At 45.2% G+C, this 16,856-nt stretch overlaps 1 protein-coding gene across 1 annotated transcript in view; it reads right to left on the bottom strand.

Annotated features, from left to right (window-relative positions):
• Positions 1–4,650: 4,650 nt before the first annotated feature.
• The window catches only part of ITGA1 (integrin subunit alpha 1), a 1,037,437-nt gene continuing 1,025,231 nt past the window's right edge, over positions 4,651–16,856 (bottom strand). Inside the window, exon 30 of the mRNA XM_078675060.1 lies at positions 4,651–8,673. Coding sequence (XP_078531186.1) covers positions 8,629–8,673 — 45 coding nt within the window. The 3' untranslated portion in view covers positions 4,651–8,628. The remainder of the gene's footprint in view (positions 8,674–16,856) is intronic.

Raw genomic sequence — 16,856 nt, 5'->3', positions numbered from 1 at the left:
CACCCCAAAGGTCCGCTCACTTACCCACAATCATAACCTCCGTTTTTTTGGCGTTGAGCTGGAGACAGTTGGTATTCATCCAGCTAGCCACTGCCAGGAGTCCTTCCCGAAATCTGGGAGCGTCAGGAAAGGAAAGAGAGAGAGAGAGGGAAGGGAGTGAGAGTGAGAGAGAGAGAGGGAAGGGAGAGAGAGAGAGCGAGAGAGAGAGGAAAGGGAGAGAGTGAGAGAGAGAGGGAAGGGATAGGGAGAAACAGCTGCCCCTGTGCACACAGGACCCCCTGCTCACCTCCTACCACCGGTGTGTCCATCACTAGGCACACCGCATGCCCATGCAAGCTCCAGGCATTGTCCAAATCATGGGGGCCCGCCCCGTGGCCCAGCTGGTCCCACACATGATGCTGAGTCCTGAGTCATCAATGGCGGGGACCACATCAGTGAACACATCATCATCGCAGGCTGCACACCTGCTCAGCAATCACGTGTGTTACCAACCCTGTGCTACGGCAGTCAGCGCCATGTGGTGGAAGGCCTGTGTCGGCTGCAAGGCCTCGGGTGCCACTAACCCTGTGCAACACTAGTCAGCGCCACGTGGTGGTAGGCCCGCATCAGCCGCAAGGCCTCAGGTGCCTCCAACCCTGTGCAAAGCAAATCATGGGCCCTTTATGATTGAGCACCGTGGAGCATCCGTCATCCAGTCATCACCGGCAGAGGGGAATGTGACATTGTCGGCCCCTTATATTTGCAGGGTCACATGGGCTGTGATGCCTGTGCAGGATGGGTGTCTTGTGTGTGCAGACCTGCCCTCAGGGAGTGGCCGTGACATGCTGACAACTAGACCAGTGGCCTGCACCCCACCAGCGAGTATGCCTGCGACAGGTAGCTATGTGGGCCCCCCTTGGAGCGTCAGCGGAATGGTCTGGCCTGGCGTATGCTGGACCAGGGCAGGGCTTGCAACAATGACTTGGTGGCTCTGGGCGTGGTTCAGTCCATGTCTTGACAAGGAAGTGACTAATGCGTGTGTCCCTGTTGTAGTGTCAACGGCACCCGGGACATAATAGGCAATGTAGCACACGGTGACTAGCATCCCACTAGATGAGCATCATTGACGTAAGGGAAATCACTGTCCCCACTTCCATTCACACATTCATGCAGGAATGATGAAAGACATGACACAGCAGTGAGTTATTGGTTTTTTATTGCACATCTAGTGGAGTTTTGCAGTAGGAGTGGTACAGGGCCATGCCAAGCACATCACACAATATGCGCCCGTGTAGGGCCAGCCAGAGTCAATCTGGTGATGACTGGTACTGCGGAAGAGGAAGGATACAGTCTGCAGTCTGGTCGCCGTGTCATTGATCAAAAAACAGGATATGGCAGTCCATGTCGCAGTCCAAGGTGAGTGTAGCGGAGTGTATCGGGGGTCAGTGGGAGGTCATGAGGCCATGTGAGACACCAAGCAGAAACAGACCAGGTGGCAGAGATGAATGCTACTGCCTCCTGACAACAATCCACTCCACGTCCTCGTCCACGTATGTGTGCTCTGCCGCACCTGTGGGTGTTGCAGTACCGGCTGCAGCACTGTGTGCCACTGACACATCAGGGGCCGGAGGAGGACTGTCGGCCGCACTGTGTGGTAGTTGCACATCAGGTGTCAGAGTGGATACGCCTGCCACACTGTGAGGCATTGTCACACCAGGGGGCATACATGTGGATGGTGTGGGGGTAGCAGCATTCATAAGCGGCATGCCTTGTGGCAGCAATGCCATGATGAGGATCTGCAGGGCATGATAGATCCCAGCTACATTTCACTGATGTGCAGCGGTGGCTGCCATCCTTTCCACCTCCATCCTCAACATGTCCTCCATGAGCCTCCGCATGTGCGCCAGCTCACGGCTGGAATCACTGGAGCCAGTCTGAGTGGACAGGTGTTCTTCTCTCCGCACCATGACTCCAGCGATGTCAGTCAGGGCTTCTTAGAGAACATGGAGAGGGCCGTGGGTGTCTGTTAGGGACTGGAGCTGGTCCCTGATGGGACCTCGACACCCATGGATGGCGTCCATTTTGGTAGCCATGAGGCCGAACCCCACTCACACCTGCTGAGCTGTCTCGCTCTGGCCCTCCAGCACACAGCATTAGAAGGCCATGGTTTTTTCCTGGGGGTCTTGGGAGAGTATCAGGGCTGTGGGTGCCTCCTGCTGGGTACTTTGGGTAGTGGTTGGGGTCTCCTCGATGCAGTTGGGCTGCCCTGATCCTGGAGGTGAGTTGTGGATGATGTTCATGATGTGTTGGAGGGCTTGGGTGTCGATGTGGGCATTGTACTCCTCGTCATCAGTGAAGAGTGGCGGGGACTGCTCTGCAGGGGGTGTTAACGGTGCCCCTGCAATGTGAAGGGGAGATGGTGTATTATGATGTGTCCAGATGTATATAGCTTCATGGTACATGTTGACATTCAGAGAGCATGGCATTGTACATTGTGACAGTGTGTAGATCAGGTGCATGAACCAGAGTCATTGTGGGCGTGCACTGCTTTATTGTGCATGTGTGCCATTGTGGCCCTCTCCATCCATCCCCCCAGTCCCTGGTGAGCACTCACCTTGTTGTGGTTGTGTTGTGTCCTGTTGAGCAATGTCCAGTCCCCAGACTCCGGCCACAGTCTCCACACTCATGACTGTCGACACCAGCTCCTCCATGTCATCCAGCACGAGCTGTGGTGCTGGGCTCCCACCTCCAGTCTGCATTGCTGCCTTCTGGTTGGCTGCAAGTTTCTCCTTGTTCTTTCGCTTGATGTCAATCCATCGCCTCTTGGCTTCGTCGGTTGACCTCCTGTGCTCTTCGACAGCATTCACCTTGTCCATGATGCTTCACCATATCCCATTTTTGGTTCTCAATGACACGAAGGAGGTGATGAACAGTTGTTGATGGTGTTCCATCACCTCCGTAAACAGGATCCTGTTTTCCTGCGGACTGAACTTCGTTTTCCTCTTCTTCTTATCCTTGCCCTTCCCTGTCCCCGAGGTCCCAGGCTGGTCGACCTGGGTGCTTGTGGGGTTGCGCTCACCCTCTGCACCTGCTCCGGCTGCCTCCATGGTGCTTGGGTGTTGGTCAGTTTGTGTTGGGGTGTTTTTTCTACTTTTATAGTTATTTTTCCCGCCTGCCATGTGTATGTTGCAGGCCTGGCGCTGCTTATCACTGATCTCCTCATCGCGCTTTGGCCCATCGCATGTTTTTTCGCATTGAGGTTTGTGATTTTATCGCCGTCGAGGTGGTTGTTTCGCGGACATTGGTCGCAGTTTCGGCAGACTATTGCATGCTACCGCCTTGTTGTGAATTCCACGTTAACACAGGGTTATTTTCCCGTGATTGGCTGCGATGTGTAAAGGTGCGTTAGCACATGTTCTTGTGAATATACCCCTTTGTGCACTAGAACCCTTACGGTTCTGGACGGACTTAACAAAAAATTACATAACTGGCTGGGAGGTGGTATGGTGTGGTTATTAACCATTATAATGTAATGAGTGTGCAATGTGTGATTGTATACTTAGGAATACAGACGCCTAATATAGAGTTCCATGTGTGACATGCTCATTTGCATACTCCCGGGCTGGGGAGGATGCTACACCTACCACCGCACTTTTGAATCAACTGCTATCATTAGTAAAGCATTATTATCCAGCAAGTTACTGTAAGTTAACAAAATTATGTTCACCAGAAGTTCTATGAACAGGTTATTATAATAGCAGGAGTGGCTCCTCGTATCGTCCTTCCAAGTACACAGATTTTGTATTCATTTGGAAAATAACGGTAACTTATTTATTCACAATGTGACCGATCCAATGATGGATTTTATTTGTTTCATCCTGAATATTTAGTAGTGTAGCAAAATATTTGTTGAATAGTCCTACTGCCTGCAAGTAAGTCAGTCTTTTACTTGTTTACCTTCTTCATTGACTTATTTTTGTTTTGATACAATGTTTTCCTTATATTTTGTCTCATGTGTCTCACTTACCGCCTTCCCCTTTAGAGGATACACATCATAGCTACTTAATCCCACACTCACACTCTGCAAATTGAGGCACAGCTGTATGGTATTAACCACAACTTCAATAATAAAGGACCTGCTGATGTCAGTTCAAGGTGGTGACCCACACTTACAAGGGGCTACACAACGAAGGACTGGCATACCTCAACAATCAAATGAATTTCCACCAACCTACCAGGAAACTCTGCTCCGAATTCCTCTCCCTGACAGCAACCCAGCGCATCTGGCGGACAAACAGTGAAGGCCGCTCCTTCTCCCACCCGGCGGCGAAGGCCTGGAACAACCTCACCTTGCACCTCAGAGCCTCACCATCGCTCCAGTAGATCGGGAAGGACCTCACTACCTGGATGTTCGGCAATAGGATAACAGACAGTAAGGTCATGATCTCCTGGCGCCCGAGACCCTCACAGGTGATGCAGCCACCCTTTACAAATTCTGATTGATTCCCAATTGTAGAGTAATAGGTTCACTTTCTGCTGGCATTTCACATCTATAATAAAAATTAATTGATCCAACTGCATCAACGGGTAACAAAATCAGACAAATTCTAATTCAAGCTGTAGAGATGCTTTAGCAAAGAAGGAACGATTGAAAAGTACACAGAGACGTGATGCATATCTTGTCTTAATTTTTATTTTTTTACAGGTTTCAGATGGACAGGTGCAAAGAGCTGAGCTCCTTATTATAAAAAATACGATACTGTAAAAAACATCATACCATACTCTGATCCTAAAATATATGTACAAAAAGGCCTACTGTGTCTTGCAATGCACGCATATTTTACAATAATTTTAAGTTATCTGATAATGGTTGCCCTTAGGAGTATGTAAAATGTAAATTTTATTTGCAAAAGTTTGTCTAGTTGACAAGCTACAAATACCTGCAAAGCCTGTCAACTTTTCAAAACCTTGCCTGAATGTGCAAATTCTTAAAAAGTAATTTTTGCTAAATTCGTCAACAAAATATGTTTTGTAAGAAAATTATTGAATTAAAACTTTAAAGCGCTCATAAAAGTTGCAAAGTTTCAGGGAGAAAAATATTTGCATGCTTTCACACTCCTAATTTTTTCTCTGAGGCTCTTGTGCCTTTCACAATTCAAAAATGTTTAAGTTAAAATGTTCTGCATACTGTGCAGTGAAATAAAATTAACATACAGGATGAGAGAAGAATAGCTCATTGCATTTGCACCTTATGCAATTTCTTTCCAGTGCAGCAGACACTAATGCTTTGATTACTAGTACGAGGCTTAATTCAGATCCTGCACAAGCAGGAGATTGCATAGGGACTGGTATTATAAGTAATGCAGTAATTGCCTCTTCCCCAGTCTTCCCTTGGTAAATTTCAGCAGTCTAACCTGTCAAAATTTACCACAAAAAAAGCTGTGGGAACATTTTTTGATCCATGTGGGAATAGGTGTGACAAGCACCTATTTTTGCATGTACCTCCCCATTTTCTAAGTGTTATTATTAAATATGAGAAATGACGCATCGCTGCGTGAAAGCAGCGATGCGTCACTTCTCACTGCGCACTCCTTGCGACATACCTGATGCGTCATATTTAATGTATGACGCATCATGTAGCAAGGAGTTACAGATACGTCAGTATTTCTGACGTATCTGTAAGCGCAAAAGTGACGCATTGCTGGAGTGTGTCACAAAAGTGACGCAACTCCAGCAATGCATCCTCTCACATAGGGCAAGCCCATGTGAAAGGGCCTGCGTCAGACTTACGTCTGCTGTGAGGCAGGCGCAAGATTTTGACGCAACGGCGTCCTAGAAGTAACGTAGTGAAATCTCATAGATTTCACTGTGTCACTTCTACGAGGCTTTTTGCGGGTGAACGCCCCACTGCATACATTATACCTGACGCAGGTATAATGTAGCGCAGGGGTTTACAAAGTGACGCATCTGCATAGATGCATCACTTTGTAAATAGTGCGCAACAGGAGGCATGTTTTACGCCGCCGATGCATCACAAAAAGTGACGCATCAGAAGCGCAAAACTGACGCATGGCCTCATAAATGAGGCCGAGGTATTTATTGTACCCAGTAAATACCGCTCCCTGTAGTATTGGTATTTATTGGAAGTGGTAAATACTTCATGCCATCCCAGCCTGTTAGAGCCTAAGTGACCATGAAAACACCACTCACCTTTTGTTTGATTATAATATGAAATTAGACAAGCATTTATTTTGGGTTTACCTATCACTTTTATGGTAAAGCGGTTGTTTAATCTAAAAATACATAACTATAAACATTCTCCCTAACTCCGGTGCTAACACAAGAGAACCCATGAAACTATTTACAAATTGACTATTCACTTTGAAATCTAAATTGATATATCTAGCTATTTCGATTGAGTTCATGCCCTCTGCATTGCCTAGAATTTCTTTTTCGCATTTATATATTTTTTTATTTCACATACAGATCCACATGTACTATTCTATCTTAATTATAATTCTTTTATGCTCTGTATCTGTCCAGCAATGGAGAAAATATACATTTTCAGAACTTTCTCCAATGTAACGCAAAAACAGGATAATGGATGCAAAAGTATGCATGAAGAACATAGGGGCTCATTAGGATTGCGGAAGGCCGGCCAGCAGTGCGGTGGCGGGCCCTCTGCCATCTGACTGGCAATTTCCCCTGCCACATCACGATGGCGGGGGGAATTGTTCTGCAAGCATGATGGGCACAAAGACCACCCGCTACTCTTCCGCCACAGGTAACCGTCACGATTGCCTGGCAGAGCGGACAGATGGATGTTAATAGTGGGGGTGCCTAGCAGGCAATGCCCGCCGGATCACAATACTGACCTCAGCCAGCCTTTCCATAGCGGGGGAACCGCCATGGAAAGGCTAGCGGAGAATGGATTTGGGGGCCTGTTGCGGGCCCCGTCGGTGTTGTGGGAGGGTATTTGTGCACTGGGATTTCCCTGCACAAAGTAGCTGGCACCGCATGGTGCCTGCCACGTAGTGCAGGGAAATGTACTACATGTCAATTTCGCATTGCGAAGTGTTCTGCAGCCCCATCCGCAATGTGAAGGGCCCTGGATGCGCCTGCCATAGTGGTCGGCGCATCGCAATTAGCTTAGCGGGACCACCGCCTGACTGGTGGGCAGTCCCAAGCACCATAGCGATGGAGGACGGACTCAGTCCGCCCGCCATCGTAATCGGTCCCAAAGTAATGCTCGTTTTAGCAATTCACATTGGGAATAGTATCACATAGTTTGTCTTGTGAAACTATCATGTATCTGAAACTAGTCCAGGGAAATAATATCTCATGTTAGTTTAGTAAAGCTGTGCAGAAAAATCAATAAGTATTTTATGTGCTGGCAATATAAACATTCAATATACATATACAGTGACTTATACCGATGCAGCAAATCACTAGTGTTAGCTGGTCGATCCTGATTTAATTAACAACACAGAGGTAAAGTGCATTGCACTAAATAAAGCACAAAGGGTGTCCAGCAGTATTTTACCACCGAAAAGCACAGACTCAAACCCTGATAACTCGCAACTCTAAGCAACTACTAAATAAGTTTTCCTTAAAAGAGAATGTGTGATTGTGTCCTAAATTGTAGGTGGAAATATACTTTAGCTTCCAGAATGTGAATTTAATGAAAACGTGTATAAAATCTACAGGAGGATGAAATATGGTTGTTCTAAATTAGAGTGACACAGTGCTGACTACCTGCAGAGATTGACAGGACAACAAGAAATTGATGTAACATTTAATCGACAGACATGTATATGATACACGGCTAACTGTGCATTCTGAGTGGATGTGCATGTGGGTGCTGCGAATTCCTTTGCATAAGGCATACACTTAGTTCTACATAATCAGTCTGAATGTGCAAACAAAACCTACATTTTCATTATCAATGTATTCTTATCATGTGGCGAAGAACCCACAAATGTCTACCACCATAGGTCAATACGCATTGAAGGTATTCAAACACACTTGTATTGTGCATGAGAGTTGCACTGGGTTATCCACATCTTTGAGCAATGGAATTCACATTGGCATGTCTGCCTTGTTTGCAGTCTCAAGTTAAATCTCACTTGTGATATGTGTCCGTAATATAACCATTACTGAGACAACTTTATCTACTTTTGCAAGTATCATATTTTATATAGTTCTAAATGTTAGTATTACTTGGTTTTTTTCTCAATCTTGTGGCGCACACAATATCATACTGCTGACAAGGGAGTCAGAAAAGTGTAATAACATTGGAAAAAGAAGCATTTGCTCTCCTTTATCTCTTTTTCTAGTAATGTGTAATACCTAGGAAGTAATAACTAAGGCACTCCTACATTCTACACATTTCAGCACCCGTAATGTTTCAGAGTGATTTGCTCAACACAAATGAGCAGTATCTTCAAAACAATTCTGCTACGAGAGACCTGAACTTCTCGAAACTTAGGTTCAGCCTCTGCAAAATTCTGCATTTGATTTTATGCATAGATTTTTCCCTGACTGAATTGAACATATGTTATCAGGTTTATGGAAATTGTCAGCTGTCAGTAACTTGCTTTGAAGAAAGTTAATGATCTCATTATTTCTTGTCTTCTATGATGGCCCAGTTTATTCTTCCATCTTCTCTTGTAAAGGCCTTTTGAAAAATCCAGCCTGGTACAAAGGAAAAAGGCAAAGGATTAGTGTTTCAATTACACAAGCTTTAGATCATTATTTTTTTATGTGCTGGGTTGTGCTTAGAAAGTTATTGACATATCTGTTATATACAAGTGTGCCAGTCCATATACATCCGAAATAGGAGTTGATGAATATATTGGCTTCTTAACAAGTAAAATTATAAAATTCCAACATGCACCCAGTAGAGATTGGTGAAATTATAACATTTAGGGGCATATTAGCAACAACTTGCGAAAATTATCGCAAACCACGCTTAGCGTGATTCTTTTTATCGCCTCCTATCGCTGGATTTTATTGCAGAGATAACGCAGTATTACCAACATTTATCTCCACGGTGATAAAAAATCCAGCGATAGCGGCAAATCCCATGTTTAAAGAGAGATTTCCAGCAATAAAAATCCTCTTCACTAAGGAAAATCTTGCTAATAGGCAGGTGGGGACTTAGCCATAGAACCCACCTCCCATTGACTATCATGGCTAAGTCAGGTTTTTACCAGGTGTAAAATCCTGGTGCTAATCGGGGTTAGCGTGCGTTTTTTTATCGCGTCGCGGGTATTGCTAATAGGCGATAGCTGTGTTAGTGACTGATTTGAGTCGCTACCAGTTTGGGTATGCCCACTTTGCAAGTCATTAGCGATAAATATCGCTGACATGCAAAGCTGGCCCCAAATCGGTCGCTATCGCCTGGAAGCTGTCGCTAACTGCTGTTAGCGAAAGCTTGGTAATTGGGCGGAAAAGAAATTGCTGCTTTATCGGCAAAAAGTGCCGCTAAAGCGGAGATAACGTCCTTGCTAATATGTCCCATGGTCATATGGGTTTGTGTCTCTTTTTTGGATTGCTATGGATGTAATGTATGACACTACGTAGTGTGCACTGTTTTGCTAATGAAAATCATATTACCTCCTTAGTATGTTTCCCATTTTTCATTTTCTCACAACTCTGCACAACTCTTTCCATTCTCTTTTTCTGCTTATGATTAAATTATTATTAAAAGGAGCTTTTACATTTGTTCTAACATAGATCAGAAGATATCATACGCTAAATTAATATGAAAATTGACTAAGATATATTCACATTTGATGTGAGTCTTTTGATACATATTTGGGTAATTGTGAGGTGAGTCTTGTGATGCATATTTGGGTAACTTTGTTACCGATCACATTTTTTTTGCAAAATGTAGTTCAATATAAAATAGAAGAAGTATTTTAAACAAATATTTTCATTTTGTCAAACTCAAGAATAAATGTAATTATTAGTTTCTTTACAAAATAGGGGAGTTTTGTAAAAAAAATATTACAACAAAAATATTCATTTGCTAAATTGTATTCCTCTAATTCCATTGTGCAATTGGGTTTGCACCAAATTTAAGTTAGAAAAAGTCTGTCAACATCTTACAGAGTAAATGTTTACAGAGTTCACAAAATATTTAACATAGACAGATTTTCAATTTCAGTGTGCACATTTTTATGTTATTGGGATTTGTAAGGCACGCTCCTCACACAAGCATATATCCAGGAGTTTATCTGATTAGCCTGAGGAGAGCTTGGTTGAAAAGTCAGGTTTTTAGTTTTCTTACATATTCTAGGAGGAAGCTGGCTGATCTGATGAGGGGAGGAGTCCAGTCTAGGTCCTGGGGGATATGTGGGAAAAGGTGTGTCCGTCCACCCATTTTGTCAAACCGAATGCAGGGAATGTGGGCAAGGTGAAGTCCAGACTTTCTGAAGTTGTCCAGTTGGGATGTGGAAGTGGATGCCGTCATTAGGGTAGGCAGTGCCTAGGTTGTGCAGAGCATTGTGGGTAATGGTGAGGAGTGTGAAGGTGGTGCGTTTCTGGATCGAAAACCAGTGTAAGTCTCTGAGGTGTTTGGAAATGTGAGATCGGGGAAGGAAATTGAGTTTGAGTCTGGCAGCCGTGTTTTGAACTATTTAGAGTTTGTTGGTGAGCTTAGGGGAGATCCCTAAATAGAGGACATTGCCATGGTGAAATATGCTGGTAATTAGGGCTTGGGTTATCATCCTGCGGGTGTCCAGCGAGAGCCATTTGAATGGTATTTTTAGCATGAACGCGTTGGTGGATCGTAGGGTTTGGCAATGTCTGTGAAGATGATTTCTGTCTAGCATGTCAACTGGAGGTCTGGCAAAATGCAGCCCACTGAGCTGTGGAGGTTGAGGGATGCAGAATCTGTTTAGAAGCTAATTTATAGTAGATGGTCTTGACAATCACAAACTGAATATTTCAGGTATTCATATAAAGATGTTTGCCTTTTAGCAAAAGGGATGATGCACACATGGAAGTATATACAGATATCAGTAGGTTACCCTTTTGTGTTCCATTAAGGCAACAGTAGGATCCACTGTGAAGCGATCAATCTATTTGCTTCATCTAACAATCTTAAAAGTTATAAGAACATTTTCTGAACTAAAACAGCCACACTCTGTTACTTGGTGAATTGTTGGTGTGAAATCACACAGAGGACATTATATATGCTTGATTTGATTTTACCATTTGTAAAGTGCTTGGTTACACCGCTCGTGTGTCCCCACACTATGATAATGACTTCAGAAAGAGAGCAGAAAGAGAAACTGTGCCTGGACTATAGATAACCGGAGCATAGATGAGGATCTAGGTATTCCTTCTTAGAGATGGGAACAGCCAGGTCTTTAATCCCTTGCGAAAGGTGCTTTCACAAGGCTCGGCTCTCAAAGTCACTGCCATGGTATTCCACCTTATGGCTGCAAGATAGCCAAAACATCGTGTTTCCATCCTGCATTTTTTAATTCTTGGCACCGTGACTAAATAGGCTCCTGTAGATCTTAAATTACGTGCCGGTGTATAAGATGTTATTTTTGAGCAAAGATAACTCGGGCCCTTATTCCACAGAATTTTGTGGCAGTAGCACATGGCATTAAAAGTAATCCTTTTCGCTATTGGAAGCCAGTGGAAATTAGCCTAAACCTTCGTGGAAGATGCTTTTCTTGGTAGGTTTAAGACTAGGCGTGCAGCAGCATTTTGAATCGATTGTAGCTTGGTTCGACCTGTTTTAGGCACTTCCAGATAGAGGATATTACCATTGTCTGTCTGAGATGTAACCAAGGCGTGGACAGTAGTTTTTCTGGCAGCAATTGGTAATAGATCTAGGAGCTTCCTTAGGACTTTGAGAGTCCCGAAGCATTTCCCAACTACCTTCCTGATTTCACACTCAAACTTGAGTTTGGAATAAAGCCAAACCCCCAGATTTGTAATTTCTGCTTTCGGAACATGGGTTTACCCCAAAGCCTCAGGCCACCATGCCGAGGACCATATAGAGGAGGCTTACCCTGACTATCATTATTTCTGTTTTGTTGCCATTTAATTTTAGGCAGTGGTTACACATCCATTAGACTAGCTCCTCTAGTTGTAGCCTTTGCCGAGTCCAGAGATAGAGTAACAATAAGTTGCGTATTGTCAGCATAGGATACGATTGTTACATTATGTTTTTCCACTAATTCTGCGGGGGGCAATATAGAGATGAAATAGAGTAGGTTTCAATATAGAGACTTATGGGACACCTTGCACAAGAGAAATACTCTCTGACATGTACGGGTGCTGGGTAACTTGAAGGCTCTGTGATGTAAGAAAAGAAAAAGTCATCCAGCATAGAGCTGTGCTCCTAACCCCGCAGTTGCTTACCGCTATATGTATCAACAAACCATTTTGCATTTCCTAAATAGCGAATTTTAAGGAATCGCTATTTAGGAAATGCAAAACGGTATGTATGTACAAAATCGCTTTCCAATAGCGATTCCTTAGCATTCCTAATTTGAGATTAGCAAATTGTCATTCGCAAATTACCCCTTCATTTCCATGGGCCAAGAGGCCCATAGGAATGAAAGTGCAATTTGCGATTAGCAATTTGCTGATCGCAAATTAGGGATTTTTCCAAGGGTGCAGGGGTGTCTCAAGAACACCCTGCTGCACCCCTGAAAAAGACATTTGGGGGCATATGGCGCACATACATGCCCTAAGGGCATGTATGGGCGTCATGTGGCACCTTTGTTTTTTTTCAAAAAAGCTTTTTGATAAGAATTCGCAAATTACCACCAACTAGAAGTTGGTGGTAATTTGCTAATCCTTAATGGCATTTTTTCCATAATATTTGTTTGATACATTGCATTTAAGGAATTGCAAAATTTGCAATTCCTTAAGTGCAATCGCAAAATAAGGATTAGCAAATTTTGCTAATCCTTATTTTGCATCAAACTTGTTTGATACATTCCATTTGTCTATTTAGCATTCGCAAAGGCCGAAATTCGCAGAATTTCGGCCTTTGCGAATGCTAAATAGCTTGATACATATAGCGGTTAATCTTTTAAAAAGTAGGTTGTGTGATACTGTGTCAAACGCAGCGCTAAGGTCCAATAGGACCAGCGCAGCAGTTTGGCCTTCTTCGGCAAATTTCCCAAGAGTTTCAGTTGCAAGGAGTAGGGCTGACTCTGTGGAGTGGGAGGCTCTAAAACCAGATTGTTAATGATGAAACAAATCCTTCAAATTGATATGATTTACAAGTTGGTTGTTTACCATTTTCCCTGCAATTTTTGCAAAGAACAATAGCAACGAGATAGGATGCAAATTTTCGGGCAGTATTGGATCCGCTGAAGGTTTTTTCTGTATAGGAAGTAATATCGCTTGCTTAAATTTTTTCACCTAAGCTGAAAGACCAGCCTATTAACTGTGAACATAGGCAAGAATGATGTTCGTTCCTTGCATTAGAATTTTAGATGGAGCGGGATTCGAGAGGAGATCCCGATTTGATATTCATGACCATGAACTCTAGATCTTCCAGTGCTGGCATCCTAAAGTCATAGCATGTGTTTCCTCCAAATGTGTCTTCAGGAGAAATGTCAGGATTTACACAGCTAGATGCTTCTGGCGGGAAGGTTTTGTAGATTTTGTGCCACTTTAGACTCAAAAAAGTTGGCAAGTTTGTTGCAATTCTCAGGAGAAGTTGATGCAGGGACCATTGTGCTTTCAAGTGAGGAAAGAAATTTCAGAATGGAGAAGAGTTCTTTGGAGGAATTATTAGCACTTTCTATTTTTTCAGTATAGATGTCACAGCACGTTTTCCTAATCATCGTGCGATATTGTTTGAGCTCATTTTTTGTAGTTGTCCCGGTACTAGAACAGTAGTCCTTTCTCCACCTATGTTCTGGTATTCTCATTTTTTTAGCATTAATTAGGGTGTTGTTAAAACAGGGCGCCGAGATCCTCATCCTTTGTGTATTCTGAGTGGTCTCTGGTGCTATTATATCTAGTGCTTCTGATATCCAATTGTCAATATCCCCGTTTGCTTTGTAAATATCCTCCTCTAATTTTGGACCAGTATTCAAAAGAGTCAGATAGAAGATTTCAGAATTGAACCTAGCCCACTTCCTATGAGTAATTACCTGACTAGGCTTAGTAGGGAGAGGCCTATGAAAAGGCACCAAAAAGGGCACAAGACAGTGGTCTGACCAGGGAACATATTAACAGGGCATTAAACTCAATCATGGGGAAATTGGCAAATATCGGGTATAAAATAAGTCCCAATTGATGAGTTGAGGTGCTCACTTTTTGCATCAGATTCATGGTTCTAACAGCCTGATTCATGAAGCGAAATAGCGCCCGCAATGGCTGCGAAAATGCAATTGCGGGTGCAAAACACGGAATCGGCATTCATGTACAAAATAGCGAATTCGCAAAAACAGAATAGCGATTTAAATAGCGATTACGCTATAATAGTCGCAGATTCCCGGTAGTCGCGCATTTGCGATACGGAAATAGCGACCAACCACGGAATCTGCTAAATGAATAGCGAAACGCAATATATTCTCAATCGGCATTCATGAAAAATATACAATAGCGGAAAACCCCAAAATCGCAATTTAGCGCGGCGCAAATTAAGGACAACTCAAAGCAGGTGGTAACCATAAAAGCCATGATTAACAAAAATTTGAAAAACAGTTGGCCAATCACCAACAGGTCCAGGCCTGACCAATCACACATAAGGACATTCAGCAGCAGCAGTAGGCGTTCCACAATGCCAGGAATGTACATGGTGGTGAGGCGGCAAAGGCTACAACGAGCAGCACGGAGGAGATGCATGAGGCAGGAAAGGATTTACCGGCAGCGGGTCACCTTCCTGGGCCAAACCAGAGAACAGATATATGCCAAATACAGGCTGAATGGGGAAATGATCACCTGGCTGATACATGAACTTGACCCCCTCATGCAGCACCCAACAAGGCGGAACAATTCGGTGCCTACACATGTGCAGGTATTGTGCAGCCTGCACCTCCTGGCCTCCGGCAGTTTCCAGGGCATAGTAGCGGCTGCTGGGGGGATATCCTAGCCCACCATGTCACGCTGCCTCCACACTTTCGTTGACGCCATGCTCACCCAGCTCCACCGCCACATCACATTTCCCACGAGCCAACAGGAATTGGACCTGACAAAACTTCAATTTTACAATGTAGCCCATTTTCCCCATGTCCTCGGCTGCATAGACTGTACCCACGTCGCCATCTGCCCACCAGCTGCCACGGAGTATATGTACCGCAACAGGAAGTCCTACCACTCCCTCAACATACAGATGGTCTGCAATGCCAAGACCATCATCACTGACATTGTCGCCCAGTACCCAGGGAGTACCCATGACTCCTTTATCTTCAGGCACAGCGGACTCCACACACGACTGCTCAGGGGAGAGTTTGGGGAAGGACACCTACTTGGTAAGTACACTTTGTCGACAATGTCACATTGCAATGAAGGCACTGCGCTGCACAGGCAATCAACATCTGCTCCTCTCATTCAGGTGACAGTGGCTACGCCCTACGGGAATACCTTCTGACCCCTTACCTCAACCCTGCCACACCTCAGCAACGGCGCTACAATGTTGCGCACATCCGGACAAGGAACTGTATAGAAAGGACATTTGGCCTGCTCAAGAGCAGGTTCCGTATACTGCACAAGACAGGTGGGGCCATGTATTACAGTCCTGCTGCCTGCTGCCGCATTGTGGCTGTCTGTGCAATGCTTCATAACATTGCAACCAAGCGCCGGATACCTGTTGAGATCTCAGGCAGTGAATCAGAAGGGGACGACCGGCCACCAGCACATGCGCACCATGCACGCGGGGAGAACCCAGCTGAAGGCCACAGACGTCGCAACCACATCACAGCGAACAATTTCTAGCCCACCCTCTACCACCACCCCACATATCACAATTGCATGCAAAATGTAATGATCACACAAGGCTAATGTGTGCAGCAAAATAAATATATTTGTTTCATTCACAAGAAAAAGGTAATCTGTACAACTATTTACAACCAACAGTATTCCTTCATACTGCATTGTGCAAGTCCATGGCAGGCTTATAGTCAGCCTGTGCCTGTGTATATTGGGCAGAGTCAAGTGCGCCTCCTGCGCGTGATGCCCAGCCGCCTCTGAGGCTCATCCTCCTCCGGGGCACCTGTACCAGGCGTTGCCCTGGTGCTGCGCCTAAGTGGCGGGACCAGTGTTGCAGATTGGCTGCTGACGCTTGAAGCCCCCTCACTGCCATCGTCACCCCCTACAGTGGCAGGTACAGCTGGAGGGTGTAGTGCCATCACCGCGGTGGTTAGGTGCTCCAGGACCCTGGTGATGTCCTCACAGCACTGAACTAGTTGGTGCTGCTGTGTGAGGGAGCGGCGTGACAACTGGGAGGTGGCATTTGCAGCCACATAATTAGACCGGCTGTAGGAGGCCAGCCGGCCCATGAGTTGGTGGTGGCGCCGGCTTGCTGCCCTGTGCTGCTTGCTCATTGCCGCAGTGTTTGCCTCCATGGCTGCAGTCATGCGGCCCATGGCCGCCGTCATGCGGTCCACGCGGTCTCCCACTCCCGCCACATTGCGCCCAATTTTGTGCAGCTGGAGCTGTATGGCACCTTGCTGCTGTGACTGGCGCTGGTGGATCCTGAGCATGCGCCTCTCTACGCTTATACAGGCATGGAGATGTCCATTGCCCCTCCTGCTGATTGGAGCTGTGGTGTGACCGTGAGTGCTCCCACGCCTGCTCTGCTGGCCTGTCACAGTGGCTGGCCGCTGTGTTGCCGCTGTCGCAGGCCCAGATGACGCAGCACCAGCTGCAGGTGGTGTCACAGCAGG

The sequence above is a fragment of the Lissotriton helveticus genome, chromosome 2_1 (genome assembly GCF_964261635.1).
Source record: "Lissotriton helveticus chromosome 2_1, aLisHel1.1, whole genome shotgun sequence".
Lineage (NCBI taxonomy): Eukaryota > Metazoa > Chordata > Amphibia > Caudata > Salamandridae > Lissotriton > Lissotriton helveticus.
The sequence above is the reverse complement of the archived record's forward strand: the minus strand, read 5'-3'. Positions and strand labels throughout refer to the sequence as shown.